The following is a 27,247-nucleotide window of genomic DNA, read 5'->3' as shown; positions in this document are numbered from 1 at the left end:
TTGGCCCCGCCTTGTTGACGTCTGACCTCCAACTGCAATCGTCGGTGGCCTTGTCTTCAACAGACTCGTCTATGCCACATTTCAAGTAAAGGCCATTCAGAATCGACTTTGGGTGGATCGTGCGATGAAGGACTTGCGGGTGCGTGTTTGTTTTCTGCGCACATGGCTTCCAGGTGGGTTGAACGTGCCATGCAGCCCTTCTTCCTTCCCATCGAAATCTGGGACCAGTGCTTTTTTCGTTGCTCAAGTGACGATCTCAAGAGCCTGTCCCTCGTCTGCCAGTCCTTTCGCCCCATATGCCAGCGCTATCTCTACCGTTCCCTGTCCTATCGCTCGCCTGAGCTCGAGATGGTTGGGACGCACAATGTCTTTGATTTGATACTGGAGATGTGGAAGCAGTCTCACTTCCACAGCACACTGGCGTTGGACCAGGCAGGGCAGAGTGTGCTGCCTTACGTGCACGAATGGACATGGGCGGGAGTGCTGCCCGAGTACACGAGCCGCATCCCGGTCAACCAATACACCCTCTTCCTCGAAGCCTACAACGCCGTCCTCCGCGCCTTCCTCATCTCCCTCCCCAAATTCCCCGCCCTCACCTCCCTCTCCCTGCGCTCCATCGAGGTCAACCGCGACGCCCGCACCACACTCGCCATGCTCCCCCGCCTCGACGACCTCGCCCTCTCTGACTGCAACATCTCCGCCCCGCGCGGGCCCCTCCTCCGCCTGCGCACCTGCGAGGTCACATACCACTCCACGATCGACAACCTCCCCAACACCACGCGCGACATCGAGCTCGTCGACCCCGCGCGCCTCGAGGCCCTCACCGCATGCCGCAGCGCAGGACACCCCGACGTCGTCCTCCCGTGGCTCGTCCGCAGCCCCGCCCTCCCGCAGCGCTTCGAGCGCCTCACATCGCTCACAGCCGGCGTGCGCGCGACATCCGCAGACGTGTTCTTCGCGTTCCTGCACAAGTGCCCCCACCTCCGCCGCCTCGCGCTCAGCCGCGACTCGATCATCCCCGCCGTGCTCTTCCCCGCACATCTCGACCCAGACACCGTCGTCCCGCGCCTGCGCGAGGTGTTCGTCCCGCTCAACGTCGCGTACGCGCTCGTCCCCGGGCGCCCCGTCGAGCGCGTGAACATCCACCACCGCGCGGGCGAGTTCCACGATCTCGGCTCGATCGTCGAGGCGCTGCGGGCGTTCGGGCGCGCGGCGGTGCCGTTGCGGCATCTGAGTGTTACGGTTAGGGGGCTGGAGCCGAGTTTGGATGTGTTTGGGGTGTTGAGGGAGACGCATCCGCGTCTGCGGGTGCTCAAGATCGACTTTGACGACCGGCCGGTGCCTGCGACGGAGGACGACGCGGACGCGGACAGCGACGAGGAGGAGACGGGCTCCGAGGCGGGCCGAAGGGTGTGCATTGATCATGCGAGCTTCACCGCTGCCGTGGGCGCGCAGCCGCGCGACCCACGTACATTCGCAGTGCGTTCCGCCGTCTTATTCTTCCGCTAACGTACCCGCTGATCGCAAACCGCGCACAGGGCATGATCGACGCGCTGCTCCAGTCCCCGCGCTCCCTCCCGCCCGCGCTCGAGGAGCTCGCACTCGGGCAGCTCCTGCCGGACTCGGAGCACGAGGACGTGCAGCGGTTCTCGCTCGTGGACCAGCGGCGCGCGGTCGCGTGTCTTGCAAGACAGCATGCTGGGCTGCAGAGTGTTTCGCTGGGGCTGTATGGGCCCGAGTGGGTGCGGATGGAAAGTAGGGTGTGGATGCAGGCTCCGTAGGTGTCGTTTAGATGTGGGTGTACTTGTCTTGTCCTCGTGGTGCTCTGCGGCTCACATCGTTCTTGTGCGTTTGCTGTTAGCAGCGTTATTGGTCTGGAACGCCCTTGTTCCCGCGTCTTTCTTGGGTTTCTGCATTTTTCTTGTTGGATTCATACACCTTTCTTGGACTTTGCAGCTCGCGGCTAGTTCGCGTTATACCGCCTCGCCATTACGTTCCCATATTTATCTTATGAACACCATCTTCTTGGGCCCCTCTTCCCGCATTTTGTCGGCTTGAGCGATCGATGAGGATCGACACGCGTCGACGCGAGGCTCTGCCAAGCGCATTCCGCCCTGTTCCTTTGTGCTGCCCGCAAAGCCCGCGTCGTGTGCGTGGAACGAAGCTGAACGCTGATCCTACGTCACCTTACCATCTCGCCCTCCTTTTCTTTCTCAGTTTGGACGCACAGGCAATGCTGGCGGGGGGACGGGTGCCTGCCGCCGGTTCCTCGACAGCTCGCCATGTCAAGGTCTGAGCTCAGTTTCGCGAGGCGGCTTGTATGATTTGGAAGTTGAAGAAGCCTTGGCTAAGTTGGCTTCATGTTGCCTAAGATCCAAAGGCACGTCGGCAGACGTCGGTGGTCGAAATTGCGGTTCGCGGAGGCATTTGACAGCGATTGGCAGAGAATGTCAGGACACACGCGGGGCTATCACATGATGATGGTCCTGGGAATCCGGGGAAGTTAATCTCTCCTTCTTCTCTCTCCCGCTCGTTGCTGCCGCGTGTTGTGGCAACTCTCTTTGGTTCAATAACCTTGAAATAGCTCATTGTCTAGGTTTGGGGTGACTCTCTTGTCCGGCCACACACATTGCGCGCACCTTCACCTACGCTTTGGTAGCTTTTGCGACTTCAACTGGCCAGCGAGAACATTACCATGTCAACTACGTTCGAGGCACAAAAACTTGCTGGCATTCCCAGTCCGAAGTTCTCCCCCCTTGCGCAACATGCGGTCGTAGTCTCTGTTGCGACATTCGCCATCCTCTCTGGCTGATCTTTAGGCACTCATGCTGACAGAAATAACTTGCCAGAGCATGCCCCCGATGTCTTCATTGAACTTTCTTCCCACTCATATGGCTTTCGAGTGCGTCACCAGGGGCTCAGAAGCTCGCTGGGTCTCACACTCTGACATACTCTATCCTACTCTATCCAATCGCCTCATAGGCTACCGGTCCCCTGACCAGCGCTTCGACGTGGATCGCCTGCGATGGTGAGCTCACGTCTCCCCCGGATTCCATTGCCCAAGCTGAACTTCTGACTTTGCCAGCAGACTCTGCTCTTCCTATTGCAGATCCGCAACATACAACAAACGCCTGTCCAAGCCTATACTAGGAACATCCGAGTAGCATCAGGTAGCATCCGTCTCGGCGTGGTCGCACCGTTCTCCGTCAGCCCACGCGAGCCCATCTCGCGCATGTCCCAGGTTACCCAAGGTTGCCCATCCCAACCCAGACTGACAACGCCACATATGGACGTCTCTCGCTGGCACCGCGTCGCGTGTGCCTCTCAGCAGCTTCTGCGTTGGCCTCGTTCAAAGGTATAAAACCGAAGGCAACACCTCGGAAGGTCTCCATCGGCCTTTCCCCCCATCGTCTTCCCCCCGGTCTTCTGGTCATCTGCCATGTTGTTTGGCACGATCACCCTCACGGTGCTCAGCACCCTGCTCAGCTCGGCGCAGTCCGTCGCTGCCCTCGGCTCGACCTGCACTACTGCCCTCGGTGGTGGCACCGCCGGTGCGAGCGACCCGTTCTGGCTGCAGAACATGAAGCACCAGGGCACGTCTGCGTTCAACGCGGACCCGAGCTCATACGCTGTCTACCGCAACGTCCAGGACTACGGTGCCAAGGGTGACGGGTCTACCGATGATACCGCTGCTATCATGAGCGCCATGACTGACGGCGGACGCTGCGGAGACGTGAGCTGCGCGTCGTCGACGTACGTGCTGCCATGCCCCCCTCTCGCACGCAAAAATAGACTCTAACGACGCGTTCTTCTCTTCCATATTACAGCCTTACGCCGGCCATCCTCTACTTCCCCTCTGGGTGCGTACCACGCGTCGCGTCTTCACAGCGTCCGAGATGAAACTGAACTCTGTGCTCTTTCTTTTTGCGTGTGCAGAACCTACGTCGTCTCGTCCGCGCTCAGCCAGTACTACTACACCCAGATGGTCGGTGACGCGCGCAACCCGCCGACGCTCAAGGCCAGCGCGGGCTTCAGCGGCTTCGCCGTCATCGGTAAGTCCGAGTCTCGTCCGCACGCGAGGAAACATGATGCTTAACGCGTCGCGTGCGTCTATATATAGACTCCGACCCATACATTCCCGCCGGCAGTGGTGCCCAGTGGTTTGTTAACCAGGACAACTTGTGAGTTGGGCTTGTGTGCGGAGCGGACGGTGGCTGACCATGGCGTTCAGCTTCCGGTCTATTCGCAACTTCGTCATCGACACCACCGCCATGCCCGCTTCGGCGGCGGCCATCGGTATTCACTGGCAGGTCTCGCAGGCGACGTCGCTCTTCAACGTCGTCTTCAACCTCAACTCGGGCTCCGGCACGCAACACAAGGGCATGTTCATGGAGAACGGCAGTGGCGGTTGGATGGGCGGTACGTTGTTTCGCGATCGCGAGGGCTCGCAGCGCTGATGCGCCAATCTTGCAGACATCGTCGTCAACGGCGGTAACATCGGTCTCAACGTCGGAAACCAGCAGTTCACCGTCCGCAATGTTACCATTAACAACGCTGTCACTGCTATCTCGGGTATCTGGAACTGGGGCTTCACTTACCAGGGCCTCACCATCAGCAACTGCCAAGTCGGTCTCGATCTTGCCACTGGTGGTCTCACGCAGGCGGCCCAGGTATGGTCGTTTACGCTTCCTGGCACGCACATCCCCTAACACACTGCGCCTTTAGACCGTCGGCTCTGTCCTCGTCGTTGATGCCGTTGTGACCAACACCCCCATCTTCATCCAGGACTCGACTGCGGCAAACGGCGGTCTCAGTGCCGGCTCGCTCGTCCTGAGCAACGTCCAGCTCAACAACGTCCCCACCGCCGTCACGGTCACCGGAGGCACCACCGTCCTCGCCGGCGGCAGCACCACCATCGATTCGTGGGCGCAGGGCTTCACCTACAGCGGCACGAGCGGCACCCCGACGTTCACCCAGGGCACCATCACCGGCCCGTCCAAGGACGCGAGCCTGCTCGACAGCGCCGGCCGCATCTTCGGCAAGACGCACCCCCAGTACGAGAGCTACGCCGTCGACCAGTTCGTGAGCGTCAAGACGAGCGGCGCCAAGGGCGACGGCTCGACGGACGACACTGCCGCGCTCCAGGCTGTCTTTGACCAGTACGCCGGGTGCAAGATCATCTTCTTCGACGCGGGCACGTATTATATCACCGACACGCTCACGATTCCCGCGGGCACGCAGATCGTCGGCGAGGCGTGGTCGACCATCATGGCTGGCGGCTCGGCGTTCTCGGATATCACTAACCCCAAGGTCGCGGTGCAGATCGGCAGCGCGGGCGACACCGGTGTTTTGGAGATCACGGATATGTTGTTCTCGACCAAGGGCCCTGCGCCCGGTGCGATCATGGTTGAGTGGAACGTGCATGATCCCTCTGGCCAGCAGGGTGCTGCGGGTATGTGGGACACCCACATGCGCTTCGGTGGTGGTATGTCTGTTCCCTTACCTCCATTATCCTCAGTGTTCTCATGGTTGTGGCTCGTGATAGCAACCGGCACGAACCTCGCGAACCCCCAGTGCCCCCAGGCATCGCGCAACGCCGCCTGCCAGGCCTCCTACCTCGGCCTGCACCTCACCTCCGGCTCGTCCGCCTACATCGAGGGCACCTGGGTCTGGACGGCCGACCACGACCTCGACACGACCAACTCGGCCAACGTCACCGTCTTCTCCGGGCGCGGCATCCTCTCCGAGTCGCAGGGCCCCGTGTGGCTGATCGGCACGTCCTCGGAGCACGCCGCACTGTACCAGTACAACCTCGTGGGCGCGAAGAACCACTGGATCGGCTTCGCGCAGACGGAGACGCCGTACTACCAGCCGCAGCCCGCGGCGCCCGCGCCGTTCTCCGTGAACAGCGCTCTGAGCGATCCGACGACGTTTGGCGGCTCGTCGAACATGGCGTGGGGCATGAACATCCAGGGCTCGAGCGGCATCACCATCTTCGGCGGGGGCTTCTACAGCTTCTTCAACGTACGTTCCACCTCCTCTCTCGTTCACCACCGTATTGACATTTAATTTTCTTCTTTTATCATGCAGAACTACGACGGCACGTGCAACACCGCGCGCAGCTGCCAGGACCAGGTGCTCAACATCGACTCCACCTCGTCCGTCAACGTGTACGGCCTCTCCACGCTCGGCACGCCCAACCAGCTGAGCGTCGGCGGGACGGGCGTCATCGCCGCGAACCACAACGGCGACGGCTTCCAGGACACCGCCACCGCCTGGACCTCTTAAGCGCTCTCGCAGCAGAGGCTAGACTCAGAGGGCGCTTAGTAGGCCCGACTATAAATATTCGTTTGCAATCTGGGTTTTATTTATCTGCATTGGTATCGGCACACCTCTGGAGGTGCATATAGGGCTACACACGGTGCTTTGCTCATGTTGTATTTGTAAACACTGGAACCAAAATTACAATTGACGCATCATGGAGAACAAATTGTGGAGTGAGCTTTCTTGGAGTGAACTAGACTTGCACTTGGCAAACAATGCTAAGAATGGACTCAGCTTGGACCGTAAGCGTATGTTACCTCCCATGGTATTTTTACACATTTAATTAGAGGGGGACAGGGGGGATATACTCCGCAGACCACGTCGAGTAGTGATGCAAGAAAGCAGGCGAACGATTGAAAGACGTGTTCCGGAGCAGCGTTGCTCTCGGTAACGTATACGCCAATATCCTGTTCGTCAACCTAGGGTAAGCAGACGCTGGTCCTGTAAGTAGCTCGATGTTGTCGAGCGGTCGAGCTCGACTCTCATCGTACTTTTCCAGAAAATCTACATGAGATATGGTGGTTGCGGAAATCACTAGGGTCTTCAGCGAAGGAAGGTTCATCTTATCGAGAAGACGGTATATGGCGGCGTCGGGGGTACCAGTGCCTGATTCTCCGCGATCCAGGATGGAGACGGAGATCCCGAGCGTTCGAAGATTGGTATGACCGAAAGGTGAAGTGGGAACATTCGCAATATGGTCTGCGTGGACGAACAGAGATTCCAGTTCCGGGAAACTTGCGTTGAAGGAATCTGTGATTAAGAACTCGGGTGTTTCGTCAATGATAAGGGACTTGAGAGATGACCATCGCTTATTCATGAAGTACTGGATATCGCGCTCACGATCATGTATCAGCTTCATCCTGAGGTGCGAAAGATACTGAAACTCCTCGAAATATCCTAGAGTTGACCCAATGACGCCCGCCTTCGTCAGCGTCAACATCTTGAGGCGAGGAAAAACGTCCGCCAGCAGTTGAATCTGTAGTATTTCGAAAAAGTGGTCGCAGAAGATGACCTCCATGGCGCTGCAGCTTGTGGAAAAATGACGTAACACTTTCTGGTGTTCTTGATCCACGAGATCCATACAGCTCTCGATGAAGATCGTGAGGCGGACTGGGGCGGAGCCTGAGCGAGCGAGCTGCTCCGATGCGGAATCGAACGTCCAGCTTCCTCTATCTCCTCTAAAATCGAGCTTGATCAAGTTCCATAGAAAAGGTGTCGAGATCGCGATGTCGCGCCACAGTCTGCACACCTGGGTGGAGTTCGGTGCTATGGAATATGTTGGCGTGCGTGCATCTTCCCCGCGAATGCGCTGCGCTGCGTAGAGTAGAATGGCTCTCATGATCTCTGGAGGAATGTTGTCAATACGAGAAAACATCCCGGGATTGTGTGTATAGGAGTCGTTGGCGGTGGACAGTGGGGCGCCTGTTGCATCTTCTAGCCCGTTGATTGCGCCAGAAACGCGGACAGTCGTGTTGCGATGAGTGCCCTCTTGGACTCCAAGAGATGCAGAGGTGTTAGCTAATGGCATGTCTGCGTGTTTCGCTCGCGGTATGTTCCACAAGATGAGATCTCAGTCGAGGGATGTCAAGTACCAGTGACTCAGTGTGATAAGCGTTGAGCTCCTCCGACGGATAAAATCTACAGAGTAATGAGCAAGACAGAGAGAAAATTCTTGGTAAAAAGGTAGGTACTTACCGGCTGAGGCAGCCGACTAAACCCACTCGAAGGCACCAGTGAAGTACTAAGTTTGTGAATTACAAGTGAATTAGCAAGACGAACAAGATTGGCTCCAAGGCTCCACCACGGTAAGCGTGGGAAGTTCAATAAGGGCAGGCGCATGTGGACGCTTTACTTTCTTCCAAGTTTCTTCCTGGAAACAGCTCGCCTGCTGCCTAGGTTGTCCTTCTCTGCCATGATGGTCGCGACGAAAAACGGATGATATAGGTGTAACTTCCTTGAGAACGTTAACTTGATATTGCCACAACTTGGCTGTAGCTTGTGGGAGCATAAGATCAAAATATGTTCTTGCACGGTCGCGGTAGCGATCAGACGTCGTAAATCAAGTGTAATTAATCATGCTGTGCGGTACATGTTCGAGACTAAGTAAGGAGATCGTTGCATTTTTGCTTATCCAATTCGAAACTAGCATCATTAAGGCTGGTTTACACGCCATCTACCCTGAGGCACAAGCTTCCGGAAAACAGGTGACCATTACTTCAACTCATCCAAATTCCTCCTGGATCGTGGTGCAAGCTTGAGCTCGGTGATACGGTTGTTGGTTGGTATTTCCCCATCTCCGAGTTGAGCCAACGCCGTCCCGGTCTGCTACTCTTCCACTACACTTCGATTGAAAGCACGCAGAGATTAGGGAGCGTTCGTACAACACCTATGACGATATCAACATTGATCTCGAAAGGGCAGATCTTGAGTGTCTCGAGAAGCGGCCAGTGCGAGATGAGGTCAAGAATCTTGTGACTCTCTCCGTCAAGAACCTCAGCCAATGGAAAAACGAGCGAGAGGCGTATAAGGTTTGCGAAGCATGTGAGGGGAAAGAGGTCGTCGTAGTTGACAGGGTCCCATGGTCCGCCGTAGTAATTGTCCACTTCCGAGAACGAATTCGATATGACGATGTCTCTCAAATGTGCCGTTGACGCGCACGTAGCGAGAGCTGATGTAAAGGATGATACCACTGATCTTCCGGAAAAGGATCCCGATCAGAAGATGTGCACCCCGACGTGTTGGAGTTGTAGTAATGAGGATTCATCCTTCGACCGACTTGAGGCCCCTGTTAGTCTGTGCAGCGCTCTTCCTGTTGGTTCGAATTCTATCGCCATTATCGTCAGCGAGTTCGTTATTTGATACGAGGGACCTTGGCTGATCAACCATTGAAAGTCCTCAAAAACCTCTATGGTTAAAGAGTCTAACTTCGGAAGAGAGGCGTAGTTGTCAAGCAGACTTGTGCTCATGGGACCGCAGCAAACGGTGCGCAGGTGCTTGAGCTGATATATGTTGCCGACAATACAATCAGTCGGCTCGATGGGCCTCTCTTCGTAGGGACGGCGGTTACTATTCCAACTCTCTCCAAAGCTAATGGAGAGCGTATTGAGAGAAGGGGCACATGCTGCGAGGTCCGGAACCTGCTCGGAGACAACTCGGAGAAATCATCGACAAAGAATGAAGAGTCGGTAACAGAGAGATGTTTTAGTTGAAGATTGAGAAATAAAGGGCACAAAATTGAGAGCTGCGCTAGATCCATTCCGACGAGATGCAAGGTATGCAGTTTGGGAAACAAGATGCCAGAAGGGAAAGGACATGCGGACAGCGCTTTGCATACACTCTCGCTGACCAGCAGCCTGGGGTCATCGGCCAGCTTGACTGGCTCCAGAGAGCTCGAAGAGTTTTTACCCGTGAAGCATACCTCTGTAAAGTCTGCAAATCCTGAAGAGTGATGTTGCGCTTAAGATGCTGTGGTTAAAGAGCTGTCAGCCGAGAAGGCCGCTTAGCGAGCAAGCGGCGCACTCACCAGAGTCCTTCTGCCAAACCTTACCCGCTCAAAACGCAACAGATCATCTGGGAGGCAACAAAGAAAGCCCCCGAATTCATCAACGTGGCCGTAGAGTGCGTCCAGCGCCCGGTCCTTGAATGACTTGCTAACACTAGCGAGTCTGGCGAGCGAGCCTTTGCCGTCGACGCAGTGACATATGTGTTCTTGCAGCTCAAGAATGGTCAAGCAGGGGTTCATGATAAGTGGCCTGGAAGGCGTGATACCGTCGATGTGATCTGGGCGAGGTCAACGATTGGATCAAAGTCTTAGAGAGGTATGAGGCATGAATGCATGATGCCCAAGACCCAACGGCGCCGAGTGGAGCGTGAGAATTGTAATGTCAGCTCCGGCGTTCATTCACATTTTCCAAATCTTTTCTCTACCTCTTACGCACATTGCGCATCCCGGCAGTCCTCAGCAAACGCTGTAGAATTGAAACGAATTACTGCTACATTGAGAGGTACAATTGATGTATACAAGGGCAGCACACTACAGTGGAAAAAGATGTATAGTATCAGTCTCCAGACCACATTACTCGGGGAACGAGTCGATGAAAGAGAGGTTCCAAAGACTTCATATTTCTGTCCGTGCGATTGTGAATGCTGAGGGCACTTATCCTCTCATTCGTGGGAAGAGTGCGAAAGTCCAGCTTCTCAAAAATGGTCTCGAGTTCTGCGTCTTCTATCACGACGTCGATGGCGAGATTGGATAGGTTGGGCAGATCCGTAAGCACGATTATGAGCGTTGTGGCGCTGAGCGAGAACGGCCTTATCTCGAGCGTCTCAAGAAGAGGCCAGGATGGAAGCAGGTCCAGCAGCTGGCCATGCTGGCCACCGAGTATTGGGATAACACTATACACAAGGGAGAGTCGCCTCAGGTTCGAGAGATGTGTCAAAGGCTGGAGGTCGTCAATTTTAACGGGGTAATACGCCTCGTCAGGCTCAATGACATCACTGTCAGCATTATCGCAAGCATTCGAGATGGTGACCTCCGTGAGGTGGCCAGGGCATGCGCAGGACGCAAGGGCTGTAGTGAAGGATGCCAAGGGTTCAGCTGAACCGAAAGGCCACATAGCGTCGAACTTGACGGTACGGAGGCGGAGTTTGAATGCCGTCTGCGGTGTAGCAGACGGTGTAGTACCCGCCAACCTCCGGAGCGCTCGTCCGCCCGTTTCGTACTGTATAGCTTGAATCGTTAGCGACTGTGGCATACGGTACGGGGGACCTTGCGACGCAAGCCACTGTGAGTCATGCGAGACCTGGATGGTCAAAGCATTGAGCTCCGGTAGTGACGCGTAGTGCTCCAGAAGCCTTTCATTGACGGGTCCACATTGTATAGTTCTGATCCGTTGCAGCTGGCAAATGTTGTTGGCCATCGCCGTGGTCGTCTCGACAGGCTTCTCGTCGACCAGCAGGTCCGACTTCTCATCAAACTCTATCACGAGCGTTTCGAGCGATGGGGCGCGGGATGCTAAATCAGGGACCTGCCCACTGAAATCGCCGGCGAAGAAGGTGCAGCTGTGGATGAAGAGATGGATGAGCCGGGTTCCTAGCAGAATAGAACGCATCATCTCTAGTTGAGCATCTCCAGGCTCGACGAGTCGTAGGGTGCGCAGCTTGGGAAACAAAGTGCCTGAGGGAAGAGGGCAGCTCGATAGTGCTTGGCACGCTTCATCCGTGATCAACACGTTTGGATTCGGAAAGGGAGTGTCAAAGCCCCAGAGTCCGCGAAGAATACGAACGCGAGAGGTGTATTGCATTAGAATGTTCCAGTCACTTGTGGAAATGTCGCGCTGAAAGCCCTGTGTTTGGGATGCCAAATGAGTTAGCGTTGAACGTTGATCAAGGAAGCATTTTAGAGCACTTACAAGCAAGTCCAATCCAGATCCATGTGGTGTGAAGATGAGGGCGTCTCGGGGCAGACACATGAGCAGATCGCAAAAGTCGTCGACCACAGCGTAGAGAGCATCAAGCGCAGGTTCCTTGAACAGCTTGCATGTCCTAGCTAGCCTGGAGAGAGGCTCTTTGCTATCAACACAACATAGTAGGTGGACCAATATCTCGAGAATCTGAAAGCAGCGGTGCATAATTCCTAGCTTGATCACAAGAGATGTTACTTAGTGCTCGACGAAAAGGAAGAGAAGAGCGAGATTACACATACAAGGAAACAGTGAGCTGAGAGAAATGGGTTAATGAGACAGGCCGAAAGCCGTGCCAGCCAAAACAATCGAAAAGCAAGGGCGACACGACCCCTGACTCTGAGTGTGCGTTGTGGCCGCGGTTCGGGTAATTCCATCGCGCAGCTGGTCACTGTTTCAGCTCGCGAAGGCTGCATCCATCACCATCCATATTGTAGATTTGAACTTTGCACCTTATCCAAGCTTCATAGCATCTCACCCGGCATTCTTGACTACACGGACGTGGATCGCACGGGAAGTAGAAGTTCCCCACACGGTTGATTCATCAGGTACGCTACATGACTCGTGCGTCGTGGATAGGTTGTTGACTAGAGCATAGAGATGGCCGTGTAGAACGTGTTGAAGAAGCATTGATTTGTAACGAATGCATGGACAGAACCCAAACATCTACCAGCATCTACCGGCGTTGAGGGTGGCAGTGGGTCACCATGTACAACCGAGAAAGCGGAGCTGTCGGGTGTAGGGAGTGTGGGTTAGGGTGGGTTGTTGTAGGTTTGAGGCAGAATCTTGGGCATGGCTTGGTCGGCGAGTTCCCTGTTTGCACTTTGCGTATACCCTTTTGTAGATGTGACTGATGAATCCCAACAATCAAAGACCATGTACTCCTCCATGGGGAAGCCATCTGGTAGTTTCTGCCACCTCCTTGCATCCTAGACCGTCGATGCGGCCTCCGAAAGCCTACATTTCTCTCGGACGTTCCCACCTTCGTCGACACCCTTTCTGCTTCTAGCAGATCGTCAACTTTGAATCGGGCGAGGTGTCAGCGGAGATGATTCTTCCCGTCAGCAAGCAGAAGTCCAGATCTCGGAGAAGTCAAGGCCTTGTGCAGGCGCCAGTACGACCAGCTCGTCCTTGCTTTCCAGTTCACGATGCCCGTACGTTGGCACGTACACGGCCGTTCACACGGCCAGCATTGATTCACCTGCGTCGCGAATCTTCGTGACGCACACAGAAAGGGTCGTCGCGAAGGATATCGGGGTCTCAAGCGCGGGGTGGATCGGGTACCGTGGCAAGGTGTGTCGTTTTACTGTCATTCTTGACCGCGAATGTTGAGCTGGCAGCATTATACCCCACTTCACCTTCAAGAGTACTTCCATATGCATGTTGTACTATGACGCCGGACAACGGCGAGGTCACTCACATGTTCGAGAAGTCCATTGGACTCGTCAGTGCCGATCATGGTTCTATGATATATTTTCATAGTACGTTCTGCTCATATCTCGAGTACCTACCACACACCTTTAAAGTTGCCCTACTAGGTCAACAGTGATACAGAATACCGTGTTGGCCAATGCCCGCCAGCCCGTCGTTGTCGACGTTTGTTTGGGCGAGCGGTCAGCCCTAGGCGCGCGCGCCCAACCCACCAATCAGATATGTTTCAATCGTGGGTTTTGCTCCGGTACTCCAACACGATGCCGCTCATGTTTACGCAAAAGTGTACATGTCCGTCCAATCATGGGCCGAAAGAATTCTCGACATCTCGGAAGCGGCGAGCACTGCCCGCTTGCTGTATTCCTGTATCCCAACATTCATCTGATCCAGAATGCGTCGTATACAATCATTACCGTCTCTGGGAGCCTAGCTTTCTGGCATCCCATGTATCGTCCTCTGCTGCACACTGTGAAATGATATGGTTTTGTGTACTGAAGAACGTCAAAGCAGGAGCCATCTTCGAGAGAGGCTTGGCACCTCGATTCGTTCACACCTTTAACTTCGAGGCCGTCAACTGATCATCACTAGCCCGGCTTTATCTTCTTACGCCGAATGGCTGTAACGACATGGGAAGAATGTGATGTCGGACAGGCCTTTATATACATCTTGTTCCTTGCGAGCTATCAAACCCCTGCCTCGTGCCCCTTCTTCTCGCCTTTTGACCTTGCCGTTTGCAATCGGCTCAACCCAAAACCCCCTCTCCCTTTCTCGCCTGCGTTTTCCCTCCTGTCCGCCTGCGATGGCGCCAATGGGTCTGGCACATCGCCATCCCCGCTTCACTGCCTCCCTCGGTGTCCTCTTCCTCGTCGCCCTTATCTTCTTCTTCGCCACCGATTCTGGCGACGCTCCTGGCTATGTCCGATTTAAGTCTGGCACGGATCTAGCTCTGGAACTTTGGGGTGAGGAGAGGAGATACCGCGACATGCTCAAAGGGCGCAAGGGGCTCATCCGCACGTGGGGCCCTAGCCCAGACAAAGTCGTCGCGTGAGTCGTTTGTATTGATCCTTGGCAGAACGCCAGACGTTAAACCAAAATTTCGCGCGTCTTTTAGATTTCCCGTTAAACCCAAGGAGGACTTCTACACGCTCTGTAAGACTTTGATGCCTTTTGTTCTTCGGTTCACGATAGCATCCTTACACATTGTATTCAGGGGACTTTTTCCCGCCTTCGTTTAAATGCCCACATAATTTAGAGAGAATTGGCGTGATGGGCGATGGGGGAAAATGGACCTGCGGCCTCGAACGGATAGAGAAGAAGGAGAAATGCGTCATATACACGTTTGGTGCGTCTCGTTCCCTGTCGTTCGTGGTTCAGCAGTTCTAAACAGCTTTATCCCATCGATGCAGGTATCAACGGCGAGTCGTCGTTTGAAGCGGGTGTCATGAAGCGCGCGAAGGGGTGTGATGTCTGGGGGTACGATTTCAGCGTAAACTCGGTATGTTTTTTCCACCACATTCTATGTTTACGCCTAAGCTCTGACGGCGCACCCTTGCTAGTTTGGCCCCGAGATTGAAAAAGACGAAATCTTGCGTTCGCGTTCGCACTTTTTCTCTTATGCGCTGGGCCCTAAAGACGCCCCCTACGCCGATCCTCCGACGTACACCCTGCAAACGCTCATGAAGCGGAACGGCCACTCCTTTATTGACATTCTCAAGATCGACATCGAGGGGAACGAATACGACTCGCTCATTTCCTTCTTCGATTCTATCTCCACCAACTCGCCACTGCCCATAGGCCAGGTACAGATGGAGGTGCACGTATACCAGGATAGCGAGTGGAACTACTTCCCCAAGTTCCTCGCGTTCTGGGAGAAACTTGAGAAGAGGGGCCTCCGGCCGTTCTTCAGCGAGCCAAACATGGTGTATGCGAACCTCATCAGGGATTTGCAGCCTGGTCTTGCCGAGGTATCCTGTGTTTTGCTCATCTGCTGGGAACGACTTCGCTAACCGTGACTTTTCTTGTAGTATTCATTCATAAACGTCAAGGGCGACCATGAACTAGTCAATGAGCTGACGCCCGAGCGTCCCCGAGGCTACCCGCCACCGCGCTCAGCAAAGTCTCTCGCCTCCACGTAATCTGATATATTTTAAGTGATCGCTCTCGAACCCTCAAGTTGCTTGATCCTTGTTTACATGACATCACCAAATAGACTCTTATATTTCTACATCGCTGCGCACCCTATTGCTCGTATCTTCAGCATTTTCCTTGGGTTTTATTGGCTTATGCTTGGCAGTAATCTACATGTTCTGGGTTATGGTAGCGCTTGGTTATCAACTTATTAACGGATGGTAGCAGAGGCATTTTCTTGTTTATCATGGAATTCACCTATGTTTATACCATCTACCGCATCGGAGCTTTACACACCTTCATGTCATGTTCGGTGAGATAGATCAACATCCATTTAAGACAGTGTCAATGACAGAGGCGAAAGGTATAAACGGTACAATCGACGATAGGTGACAAAATTTCTCGACTTTCCTTCCATCCGAGAAAAAACCGCTCATCCTATACGTTCGTTTATTTCCTGTGCGTTGCCTCTGACAGGGTCCAATCCGCTTTTAGCAGCTGCCTTCTCACCTTGCCTTATTTCATGATTCATTGAGATCACTCCCCGATAGACTTCACAGCAGCAAACACGACGTCCTTAAACGCATTCGCGATGGGCTTACGACCCAAGAATCGCTGAAGAATGAACAATGAATATACTCCCATTGAAAAGAAGCTTGTTCAGGCAGTGGTAGAACGAAGAGACATACCGTTAACGACTCGATCTCGTCCCTACTCCCACCAACATTCAGGATCTCGTCTCGGTATCGCCTCCCTAGCTCAGGGCTAAATGGATCTGGCTTGAAAACGGTGTACATGTCCGCCGCGTACACCAAGGAGTAGAGGTATCTTTGTGGCGAATATGGAGTCAGAGGCGTCAGTAGGTTGCAGAAATCATAGAGAAGCAATAGCCATGAAGTGCTGCAGATACGTACCCATAATAGCTGGCGCCCGCGTTCCATCCTCCGAGCATGTGTGGGAAGGTAACATGGCCCGGCTGGTAGTTACCGCTCTTAACGAGCGCGATCTCCTCGCGTAGCTCGTTCCAGAGCTTTATCGCATCTCTGACCTCTGTCCATATGCTACATCAGCGAGTTGGGACTGTCAAGTAAAAGCGCATCTCACCCTTGTCAATGTGAACCTTCATGTCATATCGTGCGATTGAGATCTGACGGAGCTGGAACAACCCCACATTCATGTATCGCCTGTATCAATCACCAAATAGAAGAGCAAAGTCGCTCAGTATCCAAAATCACAAAAGACCTCGTCCACTTACGATTTCACGAGTTTCTCGATCATCTCTCTCGGCATTGGATCCCCGGTCTGATAGTGGCTCGTCATCCGCTCAAGTATACTCGGCTCCCAGCACCAGTTCTCCAGCATCTGGCTCGGCGCCTCCCCGAAGTCCCCAGCAACTGAGACGCCACTGAAGCGAGAAAACCGGACACCGCGCGAGAGCTGACAGTGAAATACATGTCCCATCTCATGGAAGAATATCCATACATCCATGTGTGACGCGAGCGCCGGCCGTTCAGGGCTTGGCTTCGCGAGGTTTGCAACGATTGCGGTGACCGGGTAGACCCGTTTCCCGCATGTGCCGTCTTGGGTGGGCATGTAGCGTGCTGTGGTGAAGGGCCAGATGGCAGCGTGGCCGAATTTATTGGCTATTGACGCAGAGGGGCGTTAGTATAATAAAATGCACGATTCCACCGAAGAACGCACGCCGAGGGTAGAGGTCAAGGTAGACATGACCGATGAAATCCTCTTCTGTCTTGGCGTCCTTTTCCCAGACCTCGAACTGGCGTACGTCTTGGATACTCGCATGAGCTAACTAAAGCATTGTTGCTGAGTTTAGGTCAAGGACTTACCAGGGTGCCAAACTTGCTTGTGAGCATCGTCCACCTCAGTAAATTGAACGCCGAGAAGGTTCTGGTAGATGTCGAGGATCTTGGGTACAATGACTGCAACGGGGAAATACTCCTTTAAGGGCGCCGTGTCAAAATGAAGCGTCGACTCAATAAAGATGCGCGTAAAGTAACTGCGCAAACACGATACCATTCGTCAAGGTGGACCAACTTGAGCACAAATTGAGAGCACACCTTTCGTCCCAGACGTTCAAGCACCCATCAAACGGCAGTCCGCGTTTCTCACACTCTTCTTTCTTCAACCTAAGCAGCGTCTTCCTCTCGCGCTCGCCAATCGGGCGAAGCTTCTCCGTAAGATCGTCTAAGAACTGAGGTTTGAACGTCAGACCATCCGGTCAGAAAGCGTGCTAGGGAGAAGAAGAACACCTACATCTGCTGCGTTTTTTCCGGTCTTAATCATCTTGACTTCCGTGATATAGTCCGCCCAGCATGCATACCCGAGCATGCTCGTGATCTGTCGGCGTAGCTCGAGTGCTCGGTCAAATAGGGGTGCATTGATCGCAAGACGGCCTTCGCGGGCTTCGAAGGCGCGTTGGCGCGTGGCGGGGCTGTGCGCGAACTTGATCTAGTTTCATGAGTTGGAGATGTTGTGTGCGTGGATGAGCAGAAATGAATAAGAAGTGGCTTTAAAATGATGAGGTGATGACACTTAGATAGACGCACAATAGGCACGATGTCGGATGGGGTCAGTGAGCATTCAAACAACGCCGATGTGCCTTCATAATTCTTCTCGGTGTACCCGTCCATATCGCTTTGAGGTACACCGTCCAGCTCTTCTAGTGTAAACGAAATGTGCCCCTGTGGGATAGTAGTGATCGTTAGTATTACACTCCGTGCGTGATCGAGCGCCATAGACCAAACAATTACATTTTCTTCATTTAGGTTTCTCTAGGAAAGTTTAGCATGTAGCTCCATAAGCCTACATGATAAGGAAAGACGATTGAGTGAGGACGCACCCCAAACTCGGCGCACACAGCCACCAACTCCTTCTTGAGCTTCACCAGCTCCTCGCGCTCCTCATCCGGTAGCGCTAACCCGGATCGCTTTCCATCCAGGACCATCTGTTCGACAAGGCGCTTCTCTTCCGTAGTGAGGGTATCCCACCTGCCCGATGCACGGATGTTCTTCTCCGCTGCAGCCTTGGCATGGAAGACATCGAGTCGCATTGAGTTCTCGACTGTGAAGTCATTATAAAGCTTCGCAGCCTGTTCCGAGGCCTCGCGCAGGGCATCGGAAGGTGCAACTTCCTTGTAGAACATCATGTATTCAGACATGGCGAGCAGTTCTCCGTCGCCTTCTGCGAGGGGTACCTAAACGTGCAGACGATCGTGAGTATGGTCGCCTATCGCGATAAGGTAGACAAAGAAAGGAGATTGTACGCACGAAGACCTGATAGCCAATGTAAGCCAACTGATGTCACTATCGTCAGCATGGGAGTCAAAAGCACACCGATTCAAATGTGCACTCATCCGCATGTAGAGTGCCAACACGGTCATCTAGTTCTTTCCTCGCCTCTATTGCCGCCTTCATGAGGGCAACGACTTCTTCGGGTGAGTGATCCCAGCGCGGAGGCGCCTGCGGAGCAGCTAGGTTGGCCATGGTGTGAAGCTCAGAGGCGAGGGCTTAGACTAGGCTGAGATGTGGGTCGTCACAGCTGCTGCTGATAATTGACAAGTTGTGGTGAGTGGGTTATTGTGGTGGTCTCACTTGCCTATAACGGAGGAAAGGAATCAGCGTGGTCCACATGTCCTTAGAGTTTAAGTGATTGGCGATTTGGACATCTAGACATATGCGTCCCAAGATGGTCGGACTGAGCAGAACGCGAAACTGTGTGAAAGTTTAGTAAAGGTGTAGCACTGCCCCCGAGACTGGGCAATAGCCCCTATCTTAGGCCCCCTCTTGTCTCGCCTCTTCTAACGTTTTAGTCCCTTTCCTTTCCTCACCCAACGTTTGTGAGAAAAGGGTTACGAGAATATTGCAGGGAATTTAACAATGATTCGACATAGCGCTCGGTCACAGATGGCGGGAGGAAAACTCACGCTTTCATTCAGAACCAAGTTTTCAAGACTGAATTACGCTCACGAGCGCTCGCCTTGGATGCGTCCATATACCTAAGATTCGTTTATGGCTCCTCGCTAGGCTGTTATTTCGTTCGATAGGTGCTAAAATCTCACGAGCAGCGAGTGGTTCAGGTGGTGGTTTTACCATAGGTCGAAGATTAGACGCATTTTTATTTATACACTAGCTACTCTGCTATCGGCATTTTTTCTCTAGTCCTCGCGCTGCTCATTGAACCTGCTCCACCTTACCCGTGTTCAGATCGAACACAAGCCCAACAATATTTATTTCCTTCCCAAACCAGGGACTCTCCTTCAAATACTTCACATCGCTCTTCACACTCGCGCGCACGTCCTTGCTGTGGATCTCGTCGAAGTCAATCGCGTCGATCTCGGCGACCTGCTCGGCGGTGGCTGCGCGAGCCTTGAACGTCGCTTTGAACTCAGCGTCAGACGCGTGCGTCATGCCGCAGTCGGTGTGGTGCACGACAGCGACCCCGCCTAGGCCAAGGTGGTGCTCGAGGACGAGGAGCGAGCGCAGAGCATCTTTCACGCGGCCTCCTGCGACGCGGATCACGGGGTATTCTGCGGGCGGGAGAAAATAGGTCAACACGGCATTATGGGGTGAGAGGGAACACGAAGGAGGGGCGCGTACCGCCCTTGTGGAACTTGAAGTATTCCTCGGGGACGAGCCGGGGGTCCATGCACGAGATAATGGCGACGGCTTGGTTCCTGGGCAAGCTGGAGAGCGTGTCGAAGTTGGGCGGGATACCGTAGTTATCCGCTGCGTAGGCCCTATTTGAGCCAAGACACGCGGTTAGGATATGATAATGGTGATGAAAATTGGGCATGAGACGCACTGGTTCTTGGCAAGGAGGTTCTGGACGGTGTCAGACATGTTGTGGAGACTGAGTTAGCTCAGAGGCAAGTCGACGCAGAAGGGAAGGTTTGCTGGAGATATTCAAGGAGGGACGAGATGACATTTATACCTCGGCAAAGAGTCTCCCTCTACCATAAGAGGTGTGCATCTGACACAAGCAACAGACAGTACTCGCTGTCGTTATCAGCCCAGGTGCTGACCGAGCAACTCAAGATGCCCATAAGGTGCAAGGTGTACTGAGGTGAAACGCTGCTATGGTCATAAGGGTCGCTCGACGACTCAAAATAAACAGGCTGACCGAGAAAAACTTCACCATATCAGAAACCAGCCTGCCCATAAGAGGTCAATATCGTCACCGCCCGAGTCAGACATGTCAAGATGTCGCGGCTCCGAGACGAGTTCGGCGACGTAGCGGCGATGCTCGACCGTCAAGTCGACGGCGTCAGTGAAGTATATTATCAAGCAAGACAAAAGCAGGGCGACGCGCGTACGATCTCTGTGGGGGCGTACTATTGCATTTGCAAGCATGTGCATAATTATTGATGTGTCGGTCGGGCGCATCGTCGAAGAACTGGCGTCGATCATGCGAGATTTTCTGGGATGACAAACTGAGGTCACGACGCAGATCGATGGCAGCGCGTCCTGGCCGACTCAGGGCCGGCCTGGCGTTGCAGAAGAGAGAGCTCTGAGTCAGAAGACAAGTGCTAGCACCAGCAATAAAGCATCATCGAGGATACGTTTAAAAACTGGACAAAGTAATCGTCCCGATCTGAAGGATATACAGTGCACGGTTTGCAGAAGCAGGTTGAGAGAACGCAGCGGATTTCAGCCGAGGTCCAACTAGGGGCGGCGAGAGGTGGTGGCCATGGGTCTAGGTCAAAGGAACAGCGGACTTGAACACCTAAAGATGTGATTAAAAACAGATACTCATGATTGCTACCAGAATCAGAACTCGAGAATGTCTTTGAAGAAGTATCATAGCACTTGAACACACACTCAAACCTCTCTGATGGACCAAGCCAGCCGAATGTAGCGCACGAGGTTAGCCCCAACAATGCACATAATTTTCTCATAAAATCTCTGCGTCTGGAAGTAGCCTAGAACTGAGGGTAAAGGGTTTGAGAAGGAGAATGCGTCCCATGCTACCAGGCAGTGAGCGTGCGGCATGGCGAGCCTTGAAGTGATGATGAAATCTGCTATATCATTACCAGCACCAAGCAGAACGCGCAGAGATCGTGCGAGTAGCACACCAGGAAACCCACTAGAGCTCAATGTGGTATCGGATGCGGACACTGTTCTCGACGACGCGTACTAAAGAGTGCTCGTATGCCTACAAAACGTGGGTAGATGCGTTCGGGATGGATGTCCAGTTGAATGGTAATAACACTCACCTATGCCTACCATGGTAGTTATACTACACAGAGATGAAGAGAAATATCAACCAGCAGTTCATTGGGTAGCGTAGGAATGGGTCTCTCGTCTATGATAATGAATAGCGGTACTAGTAGAGGGGTGAATGGCGCGCGCCGCGAAGGATGCGGCTAAGCCCCTGTCTTCGGACAAACCTCGGACAACGTCACGGGGAGTCGGGGCGGATCCGCGTTCTTGTTCGATTTTCCATCATCTCCGCGCGGCAGAACATAGACTGTTCTGGGTCTCACTCAAGGTTATGACAAGAAATCAAGCCCGGCCGGGTCTTGCGCCCGCGAAACCGTCCAATCATTGTCTTTATGACCTCCACGACCCCGCAGCAAACTGGAATTCGGACTCTTTGCGCGCGTTATCGTGCCAACGTGCTCTCCTGACCTTCATTTGACTCATTTCACCTGATGGCCCTCGAGTACGGTTAGCCCCGCATTCAGTCGAATTCCATTTTATGGGAAAACAGTGAGCTCACCATAGGCTCTACGCCAATGCGAGCGTCATCCGTTATCAAGGGTCTCCAAGTTGCTTAGTGAGCACGGTGTTTTGTCAGGTGTGTTTTTCACTGTTGACCCGGAAACGTCTTCGAGTGCTATTTATTGGCTGCGCACATTCGTCTCTCCCCCTTCTTTTCCTTTCTCTTTGTACCTCGCCTGTACGATGGCCCCTGAAGCGCTAGCTTTAGATACCTTCCCGTCATCACAGCCAGTGCACGCTGCCTCCCCTCGACCGCCCTTTGTGAGACTCAAAACGGACGACAAGATCAGCCAGGTCACGACAACTGAGGCCGTTGACGGATCCAGCGCCATAGAGCTAGAAGCGCTAGGACGCCGTCTTCCCTCGCAAAATACACTCAACGATGCGACCGAGACTTCAAATGAGCCTCCGGTTATGACCGAGACGCAGAAGCGGCGAGCGCTCGTGCAGTTTTCTGCCCTCTGCTACTTTCTTTTCGTGGAGGGCTGGAATGATGGATCAAGTGGGCCCTTGTTACCGCGCATCCAGAAGGTCTATAACGTATGTCAAACGCTAATCATTACGAATCTCTCTCACAAACTCTGACGGGGTATGGAACAGGTGGATTACACGATTGTTTCGCTGATCTTCGTTTTCGCGTGTGTGGTAGGCTCACTGTTAATCCTACGCTTGCGCCTTTGTTCACTCATCAGCCATCACTCAGGGCTTCATATCCGGCGCTATCTCAAACGTGTACTTGGGCGAACGCCTCGGCTTCGGCAAAGTCATGGTCCTCGCAGCCTCATGTCAAGTAATTGCTTACTCCATCGAGGCGGCTGCGCCGCCCTTCCCCGCGTTTGTGGCTGCGTTCGCCATTAACGGCTTTGGGCTCGCCATCCAGGTGGGTATCTTCCGACTTCCTCATGGGGCCCTATTCCTGATCACGGCGCGGTACAGAACGCTCAAGCAGTGGGCTATACCTCCTGCTTCAAGGACAAACCCGAAGCTCGGATGGGCTTCATCATGTCCTGCTACGGTGCGGGCGCTCTGTGCGCGCCTCTTGTCGCAACCCAGTTCTCCGCTCTTCCGCGTTGGTCGTTCCACTACCTTGCGTCGCTTGGACTTGCTGTGGCAAACTGGGTCGTAATGGCGGTGGTATTTAAGGGGAAAACGCAGGACGGTGAGCTCCTATTTCCTAAGTTCTCGTCGATCGATGCCGGTATTCATGCAGGTTCCGAGACACTAGAGTGTCTTGAACAGATTGGACTCTCTACAGAAAAGGGTACGAGTGACCGCAGTCAAATGCGACAGATTATGGCGTTGAAGGATGTGCACCTGCTCGCTGCGTTTATCTTGTTTTATGTCGGCGCTGAGGTTACGATCGGCGGTATGTGAATCGTTCTTCTGATATTTCCCAAGCTGAGCTCATGCATTATATAGGGTGGATCGTAACGTACATCATTGACGTTCGTGGCGGTGGCGCGTCTTCGGGGTATATCTCTACCGGATTCTTCGCGGGTGCGTAATGAGTCATATCGTAAACTTTGGCATCCAATGACAGGTACTATAGGTCTCGCAATCGGAAGAGTGGGTTTGCTATGGGTGAACAAAAAGGTATATCTACCGCAGCCAGATCTAAACCAATCGTTTGTGGGCTTTGCTAACCTGCCGTGTACAGATCGGAGAACGCCTTGCGCTCTTCATCTACGCCATCCTCTGCATCATGTATGCCTCTTCCACCTCCTGGCCTTCCCGTCCTGATTTACTGATTCTCCTTTTCTTGCTCGCCACAGCTGCGAGCTCATCGTCTGGTTCGTCCCCTCGCTTGCAGGCGATGCCGTCGCGGTCGCGATCGTCGGCTTCTTCTTCGGGCCGATGTACCCGATCGCGATGAACCACGCGCGGCGCGTCTTTCCGCGCTGGATCCTCACCGGCTCGGTGGGATGGATCGCAGGCGTAGGGCAAGCGGGCTCGGCGCTGGTGCCGTTCATGGCAGGCGCGGTGGCTAGCAAGGCGGGGATTAAAACGTTGCAGCCTGTGTGAGTCGTTTTTTTTTCGACTTGTGCGTTGGAAAGACTGGCTGATGTCTTGTGTGCGACGTAGGTTGGTTGGAATCATTGGATTGATGACGGCGCTTTGGGCGCTTGTTCCCAAGGGGGCGAGGAGGCCCGATTAAAGCGATAGGGGAAAATGTAGGCGCTCATCTACACTGGCAGGACTGTACTTGTGTCGTACGGTAGGAAGCTCGCGATGTTGATTTATGTCATCGGTGGCGGATCGTGCTTTGTATGCCGAATCCAAATCTATTTCCTCCAGATTCTCAACCGCTGCACGCTGTGGCGGTGGCGCTTTGCTAGAAGCAGCGGCTACTCGGCTTTTGCGAAGACTTCAATTACCATTCTGTGAGATCGTCGACCGCCCTTGTGGGACATACGGCTTCGAGATATTCAGTTAGGTTGGACAGCGAACGTAACCAAAACAGGCTTCAAACTTGATGGCTATTTTGGTAAGTAGAAGTTGATGACCTGTCGGTCACTCCCCCGTACTTACCGCGACCAGTGTTCTTCGTTTCATCTCGGTCGTCAGTGATCGATGAACACTCGAGAGTGGTATCAACTACGCCTTGTAGGTTATGATTTTGGTGATGGCAATCGAAACCAGTCATGCAGGGTTCTGGGATTCAAGTGGACGCAATACGGGCCACAAAGCGTCTGTCAGTGGTAGTTCAGAAACTAGTGCATAGGTACCGGCAAAACCATCAAGACTTGATGACTTAGGCTTAAGGTGTGCGCGCTCATCAGCCAAATGAAACGACTTGCGGAGGCTTGAAGCCAGCGCACATCTATCTTATTATATCTTGCAACGGCACTAAGTCCATTGTTCAGACAAGCAGCAGCGTATAAAAACATGCTACGATGTGGTTGCTGGCCGGCAGCTCTTCTGCTTCACGGCACATCTCTCGAGTTGCAGTGCTCATCATGCTTTTCCCTCTCGCCGTGGTCGTCGCCGCACTTCCCTTCTTGGTTGACGCCGCCCCCAGCACTCGGGCACCATCCAACAAGATCCCTATCCAGAAGCGCTCGACGCTCAACCACGCCAGTGGCGCTGTTGACTTCACTGCACTGAATAACCACATCGCTTCCGTCAATGCGTACGTCCTTCCTGAATCTACTTTGATTGCTTGTTGCTCATGATGACTCCTCACATGTAGTAAATACGAACGTGGCTTTGCCAACTACGAGAAAAACACGGGAAATGCTCATCCTTTCGCCAAGGCTGGTGACTCCAAGCGCGCCACTGGCACTGATGCCCTCACAGACGACAACAGCGAGCTTTGGTATGGGAAGATATCTGTCGGAACCCCTGCTGTTAACTACACGGGTCAGTTTACCCCCTTTATCACTTTCTTCGCGTAGTGACATATCTTCGTAGTGGACTTTGACACGGGGTCGTCTGACCTCTTCCTCCCTGGTCCTGACTGCGACTCGACCTGCTCTGGCCACACCGTCTACGATCCCTCCAAGTCGTCGTCGTCCTCTGACGTTGGTCAAACCTTCTCTCTCTCGTACGGCGACGGCTCCACCGTCTCTGGCGAGCAGTACACCGACACTGTCGTCCTCGCCGGCCTGACCGCCACCAAGCAGACTCTCGGCGCTGCCAAACAGTACTCGGAGGGATTTGAGTCCTCGCAGTTCCCTGCTGATGGTCTCTTGGGCATGGCCTACCAGGCCATCTCCTCCTACGGTGCCTCGCCTGTCTTCAACACCCTCGTCTCCGAGGGCCAGACCGACGCTGGTGTCTTTGGCTTCAAGCTGACCTCGTCCAGTGCTGAGCTCACCGTTGGCGGCACCGACTCTTCCGCCGTTTCTGGAGACTTCACATATACCCCCGTCACCCAGCAAGGCTACTGGCAGTTCTCCGCCGACGGCATTTCGTCGGGCGGTCAACAGGCCCTGAGCTCGTTCGCCGCTATTGCCGACACCGGCACCACGCTCATCGTCGGTGTCCCCGACGATGTCGCCAGATTTTATGAGTCCATCGGCGGATTCCCAGCGATCGAAGTTGGCGAGGGCTACTACACCGTTCCATGCAACTCCATCCCAAATGTATCCGTGACCATCGGCGGCACCGAGTTCGTTATTTCCGCAGACACGTTCAACCTCGGTCCCGAGTCTGATGGAAGTTCCGAGTGCGTTGGTGGTATTGTCGGTGAGGACGTCGGCGTCAACTTTTGGATACTAGGTGATGTATTCCTCTCGAACACGTATACCGCGTTCGACTTCGATAAGAACCAGGTTGGTTTTGCCAAGCTCGCCTAAGATCAGGTCAACCTCTGCTACATATGTTATTCGGTTCATGGGCTCCGTGTGTTATACCGTACATAATCTGTCTTTATCTTCGGGTGTTATCTATTGTCATCATCAGAGAATGGGGCTACGTATACCAGATGTCTCGAGCGTCGGATTATCCCGCGGTACTGGGTGTACCTTTCCTCGAGGTCATCCCCCTGAAGTAATGTCATGTTTTTGTTTTCTGCCGTGACCACGCCGCTGAAAGCTATCGTCGAGCCAACCGAAGGGGAATCTAGCACGCCATCAGCACGTAGTACTGGAGCGTGGAAGGCCCTCAATTAGCCTCAATTGCAAGTCTGCCGCGAGGATGATCGAAACGGAACATCCAAGCAGCGGACTCGGATAAGAGGGTCCAATCAAGCCTCGCACATGATTTGTGCATAGGGTAAAGCGGTCAAATGAGAGTGGAGATGAGGGCCTTAATCACAAGTCCTACGGTTCCTAGCTAGTCAGACTCGAGCGAATGATTCGAGCCTCGCCCTCGAAGCGCTAACACCACGGGCAAGCTGCCATTTTTTGCCGGAGAAAAGGGAGAGAAAAGCCGTGGGGGTGAAAACCTTCTTTATTGAGTTTTCGCCGCAAGAAAAGTCAAAGGAAAGATTATTATTGCACCCGAGAGAGCGCCTTTTCTAGACAGGAAAAGGATAAAATATTTCCGGAATCGGCCAAATTACCAACTTTGGCAGCCATAGCTAGCTATTTATCCTTTTCCTGTCTAGAAAAGGCGCTCTCTCGGGTGCAATAATAATCTTTCCTTTGACTTTTCTTGCGGCGAAAACTCAGTAAAGAAGGTTTTTCACCCCCACGGCTTTTCTCTCCCTTTTCTCCGGTC

General features: G+C 53.7%; 9 protein-coding genes across 9 annotated transcripts; 5 read left to right on the top strand and 4 right to left on the bottom strand.

Annotated features, from left to right (window-relative positions):
- Positions 1 to 162: 162 nt before the first annotated feature.
- On the top strand, positions 163 to 1,781 carry CONPUDRAFT_148087 (uncharacterized protein; the record flags this gene model as incomplete). The annotated part of the gene is made up of 2 exons (XM_007764747.1): positions 163 to 1,479; positions 1,539 to 1,781. The coding sequence occupies 2 exons, from the start codon at positions 163 to 165 to the stop codon at positions 1,779 to 1,781; spliced, it is 1,560 nt and encodes a 519-aa protein (XP_007762937.1).
- A 1,624-nt stretch (positions 1,782 to 3,405) lies between these two features.
- CONPUDRAFT_114054 (glycoside hydrolase family 55 protein) lies at positions 3,406 to 6,490 on the top strand. The gene is made up of 9 exons (XM_007764746.1): positions 3,406 to 3,753; positions 3,828 to 3,860; positions 3,937 to 4,052; positions 4,121 to 4,181; positions 4,232 to 4,419; positions 4,474 to 4,670; positions 4,726 to 5,485; positions 5,546 to 6,024; positions 6,091 to 6,490. Exons 1-9 carry the CDS (start codon positions 3,440 to 3,442, stop codon positions 6,286 to 6,288), a joined length of 2,346 nt encoding a protein of 781 aa, XP_007762936.1. The 5' UTR covers positions 3,406 to 3,439; the 3' UTR covers positions 6,289 to 6,490.
- A 117-nt stretch (positions 6,491 to 6,607) lies between these two features.
- On the bottom strand, positions 6,608 to 7,852 carry CONPUDRAFT_160869 (uncharacterized protein; the record flags this gene model as incomplete). The annotated part of the gene is made up of 1 exon (XM_007764745.1): positions 6,608 to 7,852. One exon carries the CDS (start codon positions 7,850 to 7,852, stop codon positions 6,608 to 6,610), a length of 1,245 nt encoding a protein of 414 aa, XP_007762935.1.
- A 2,473-nt stretch (positions 7,853 to 10,325) lies between these two features.
- CONPUDRAFT_133640 (uncharacterized protein) lies at positions 10,326 to 12,079 on the bottom strand. Its single transcript, XM_007764744.1, has 3 exons — positions 12,029 to 12,079; positions 11,736 to 11,963; positions 10,326 to 11,669 (listed from the first exon to the last, which is right to left on the bottom strand). Exons 2-3 carry the CDS (start codon positions 11,952 to 11,954, stop codon positions 10,383 to 10,385), a joined length of 1,506 nt encoding a protein of 501 aa, XP_007762934.1. The 5' UTR covers positions 11,955 to 11,963; positions 12,029 to 12,079; the 3' UTR covers positions 10,326 to 10,382.
- A 1,937-nt stretch (positions 12,080 to 14,016) lies between these two features.
- CONPUDRAFT_68594 (uncharacterized protein) lies at positions 14,017 to 15,352 on the top strand (the record flags this gene model as incomplete). Its single annotated transcript, XM_007764439.1, has 6 exons — positions 14,017 to 14,261; positions 14,290 to 14,366; positions 14,428 to 14,559; positions 14,624 to 14,712; positions 14,774 to 15,181; positions 15,242 to 15,352. 6 exons carry the CDS (start codon positions 14,017 to 14,019, stop codon positions 15,350 to 15,352), a joined length of 1,062 nt encoding a protein of 353 aa, XP_007762629.1.
- Positions 15,353 to 15,881: 529 nt separating this feature from the next.
- On the bottom strand, positions 15,882 to 18,847 carry CONPUDRAFT_148082 (Metalloprotease; the record flags this gene model as incomplete). The annotated part of the gene is made up of 14 exons (XM_007764743.1): positions 15,882 to 15,959; positions 16,034 to 16,172; positions 16,259 to 16,394; positions 16,449 to 16,528; positions 16,600 to 16,987; positions 17,046 to 17,132; positions 17,192 to 17,361; positions 17,423 to 17,556; positions 17,619 to 17,813; positions 17,912 to 18,046; positions 18,116 to 18,136; positions 18,205 to 18,558; positions 18,632 to 18,637; positions 18,698 to 18,847. 14 exons carry the CDS (start codon positions 18,845 to 18,847, stop codon positions 15,882 to 15,884), a joined length of 2,073 nt encoding a protein of 690 aa, XP_007762933.1.
- A 587-nt stretch (positions 18,848 to 19,434) lies between these two features.
- On the bottom strand, positions 19,435 to 20,375 carry CONPUDRAFT_140746 (carbonic anhydrase). The gene is made up of 3 exons (XM_007764742.1): positions 20,166 to 20,375; positions 19,961 to 20,100; positions 19,435 to 19,890 (listed from the first exon to the last, which is right to left on the bottom strand). Exons 1-3 carry the CDS (start codon positions 20,201 to 20,203, stop codon positions 19,535 to 19,537), a joined length of 534 nt encoding a protein of 177 aa, XP_007762932.1. The 5' UTR covers positions 20,204 to 20,375; the 3' UTR covers positions 19,435 to 19,534.
- Positions 20,376 to 22,498: 2,123 nt separating this feature from the next.
- CONPUDRAFT_45508 (MFS general substrate transporter) lies at positions 22,499 to 24,239 on the top strand (the record flags this gene model as incomplete). The annotated part of the gene is made up of 10 exons (XM_007764338.1): positions 22,499 to 22,624; positions 22,685 to 22,729; positions 22,788 to 22,964; positions 23,021 to 23,243; positions 23,310 to 23,450; positions 23,504 to 23,581; positions 23,634 to 23,677; positions 23,742 to 23,788; positions 23,857 to 24,102; positions 24,167 to 24,239. The coding sequence occupies 10 exons, from the start codon at positions 22,499 to 22,501 to the stop codon at positions 24,237 to 24,239; spliced, it is 1,200 nt and encodes a 399-aa protein (XP_007762528.1).
- Positions 24,240 to 25,041: 802 nt separating this feature from the next.
- On the top strand, positions 25,042 to 26,413 carry CONPUDRAFT_160863 (acid protease; the record flags this gene model as incomplete). The annotated part of the gene is made up of 3 exons (XM_007764741.1): positions 25,042 to 25,214; positions 25,275 to 25,444; positions 25,496 to 26,413. The coding sequence occupies 3 exons, from the start codon at positions 25,042 to 25,044 to the stop codon at positions 26,380 to 26,382; spliced, it is 1,230 nt and encodes a 409-aa protein (XP_007762931.1). The 3' UTR covers positions 26,383 to 26,413.
- Between the last annotated feature and the right edge of the window lie 834 nt (positions 26,414 to 27,247).

This window comes from Coniophora puteana, assembly GCF_000271625.1.
Source record: "Coniophora puteana RWD-64-598 SS2 unplaced genomic scaffold CONPUscaffold_1, whole genome shotgun sequence".
NCBI classification, from domain to species: domain Eukaryota; kingdom Fungi; phylum Basidiomycota; class Agaricomycetes; order Boletales; family Coniophoraceae; genus Coniophora; species Coniophora puteana.
Note: the sequence above shows the minus strand (reverse complement) of the source record. Positions and strands in the feature narration are given on the sequence as shown.